At 35.2% G+C, this 2,793-nt stretch overlaps 1 protein-coding gene across 1 annotated transcript in view; it reads right to left on the bottom strand.

Annotated features, from left to right (window-relative positions):
• Positions 1 to 2,544, bottom strand: part of LOC127964926 (septin-8-like) — a 7,647-nt gene extending 5,103 nt beyond the window's left edge. The window contains exons 1-3 of the mRNA XM_052565470.1: positions 2,030 to 2,544; positions 404 to 518; positions 125 to 320 (exon numbers count right to left, since the gene is read on the bottom strand). Coding sequence (XP_052421430.1) covers positions 125 to 320; positions 404 to 518; positions 2,030 to 2,059 — 341 coding nt within the window. The 5' untranslated portion in view covers positions 2,060 to 2,544. The remainder of the gene's footprint in view (positions 1 to 124; positions 321 to 403; positions 519 to 2,029) is intronic.
• Between the last annotated feature and the right edge of the window lie 249 nt (positions 2,545 to 2,793).

The following is a 2,793-nucleotide window of genomic DNA, read 5'->3' as shown; positions in this document are numbered from 1 at the left end:
TCCAGTCCATCTCTCTGTTTCAAACCATGTCATATTTAGTGTTTAATGTGCTGTTTGAACTCTCATTCTGACGGCACCCATTCACCGCAGAGCATACATTGATGAGACACTGATCCGAACGCACCTCTCTTGTTTGTTCATCTGATCGCCGAAGCCCACGGTGTTCACCACGGTGAGCTTCAGACGAACGTTACTCTCCTGGAGATCGTACGTCTGCGCTCGCAGCTTCACCTTCGGCTCAAAATGAGACGACTCGAAGTTCTCGAAGTTGGTGTTGAAGAGCGTGTCCATCAGCGTGGATTTACCGATCCCAGTTTCACCTGCAGGAATACGAGCCAGATACTTCCTCAACAACCCTATAACAACATCCGCATGTTTTACTGTGTTTGAGTGTCTTACTAACCGATGCACAGGATGTTGAAGCAGAAGCCCTGGCTCGTGGACTTGTTGACCAGTTGATCGGGCAGACTGTCGAACCCAACGTGTCCCGATAGAGCCAGAGGACGGGCGTTCTTGTCCTGGAAGAGACCAGCGAGAGAGAAAACATCACGCTGACCACTGACAGCAATAGAAGTGACTTCAAATCTCCCTCTTAAACAAGTCTAACAGAGCTGTCAAACAAAACAAAACACACACGAAAATCTAATCGAATTCAAAAACGCTGATGAGCTGAAACAATGATGCTGATTTGTTTCTAATTGTTTAAGCAATTTAATTAATTATATATGGTTGATAAACATTATTTTAAACATGCACTTTCTTCAAAGATAGTTGTGTGATTTTATTGTTTTGTAGAAACGTGCATTAGTAATATTTCACTCGATGTGTCTCTTGTGTCCTCGGGAGAGAAGACAAAAGCTGGTTTTCCCTCCAACTGAAATTATGTCTTTTAAATTCCAATATAATTTGAAAATGTATCATATTTAAGAACAGAATTCTAATTTAGTTCTTCAGCTCTAGTGTCTAATACACCGAGTTACAGTTAATCTTTCATAACTCTAACTTTTTACCAATTTTAACTTTTCATTTTTAACTTTTAAAACTTTAAGGTTTAGATTAAAAAATATATTTTAAATGAGGTCTCAGACTTTTATGGCTACTATATATTTTATAACTATAGATATATGTGCAATAAATGCATCAACACATTTAAAAAAATATATTTTATATTTTTTATTTTTATTTTTAAGTTTGACAAGTAAAATCTTAATCTGAAAAAAGATCAAACAAATATTAGTTATTAATTTAAATTGGGAAATGTTTTCACATTAATATTTGGTCATATATTGATAAATAATTAAGAATATGTAATAAATTAATAGTTATAATAATGAAAGTAATATATTGATAAATCTGATGTCTGCATTTTGATTTAGAACAACTTTATTTTAGTATAAATAATAGTTTTATATATTGACAGATTTTATTAATATTTTTAATTGGCTTTTATTTTTGAGTTGAAGGTTATTAATTTTCTTATATTATTTTTTTTCATTAAACTTTTTTTGAAATATCACTATGCAGGTTTAATTTATTTTTGTATCTAATATTTAAATAAAAAGCAAATGTTTTAATAGTAAAATGTATTAAAATAGCATAAATGATTGTATTCAGATTGCTCATTCAGATACACACGTTCAGATTCATGAATCAGATTAATGAATTACAATTTATAAATAAGAATTTAGTTGAGACTATACAAATAACATAAATAAGTACAATGTATTCAAATTGATAAATCAAATTCAAGGAAAATGCATTCGGATTGCTCATTCAGATACACGCATTCGGATTCAGAAATCGAAAAAAAAATATCATAAATAATTTAAATTGGTGCATATTGATATATTAAATATATATCTTCAAAATGATTAATCAGATGTTTGTTTACAGATTAATAAATGAGGCGGGAGCGCGCTCGTCAGCTCGGGACACTCCCAAGCGCGCTCACGCCAACTCTCCCAAACTTCACACAGCCACAGAAACCAGAAAAAAATCAGAACAGGGAATATATGGATCGCAAACGTACCATCTGTCGAGCTACATCAGAAGAAGCCATTTGCACGCAGAAAACAGCGAATATTTGAATAAATAAAATCAGATCACTTTCGGATGAAAGTCAAAAGTTGCCTCGTCCAATACTTTCCAGCTGACACGCCACTGGGAACAGCTCTACCACTCCAGCGACTCTGAGAGGGATTGCTGTGAATCTGAGTCAACAAAGTATAACTACTTAAAGTGTCAAATACATTAGCGAGCACTTTCCTAACAGTAGAAACTACTTAACGCGAATAAACGCTATAAATCATGCTAGGTTTCATTAATTAAAGCCTCTAAATCTCAATGGAGTTCCAACCAACCCCCCCCCCCCCCCCCCCCCCCCCCCCCCTGTCCCAGCGAAGTGGTACGATCCAAACCAGGTGTAACTGGAATCCATTTCGGCTCAAGGCAGAGCCGCTTCTCACTTTAACGCCGTGCGCGTTTGAGCCCGAATGAACGCCGCCGTACTCCAGTTTCACACCAGTGATTCTGTTCTTTAACAAGAGTTGCTAGGATGCAAACATCATCTTTATAAGCTCTACCGACCCCTAGCTGACACATTCAGTACTCAATCTCTTTTATGTGTTACATCATAATGGAGGAGACGGTGAACTTTAAATTTAATAACCTTAAAAATATTCAGAAGTAAAATACAACATACACATCAGTCCAGCAGTAATATTAATGTAAAACCATCCTGACGAATTCTTTTTCAGAACAATACTGTACATACCTTTACTTTTAATACCTTAA

The sequence above is a fragment of the Carassius gibelio genome, chromosome B9 (genome assembly GCF_023724105.1).
Source record: "Carassius gibelio isolate Cgi1373 ecotype wild population from Czech Republic chromosome B9, carGib1.2-hapl.c, whole genome shotgun sequence".
NCBI lineage: Eukaryota > Metazoa > Chordata > Actinopteri > Cypriniformes > Cyprinidae > Carassius > Carassius gibelio.
Note: the sequence above shows the minus strand (reverse complement) of the source record. Positions and strands in the feature narration are given on the sequence as shown.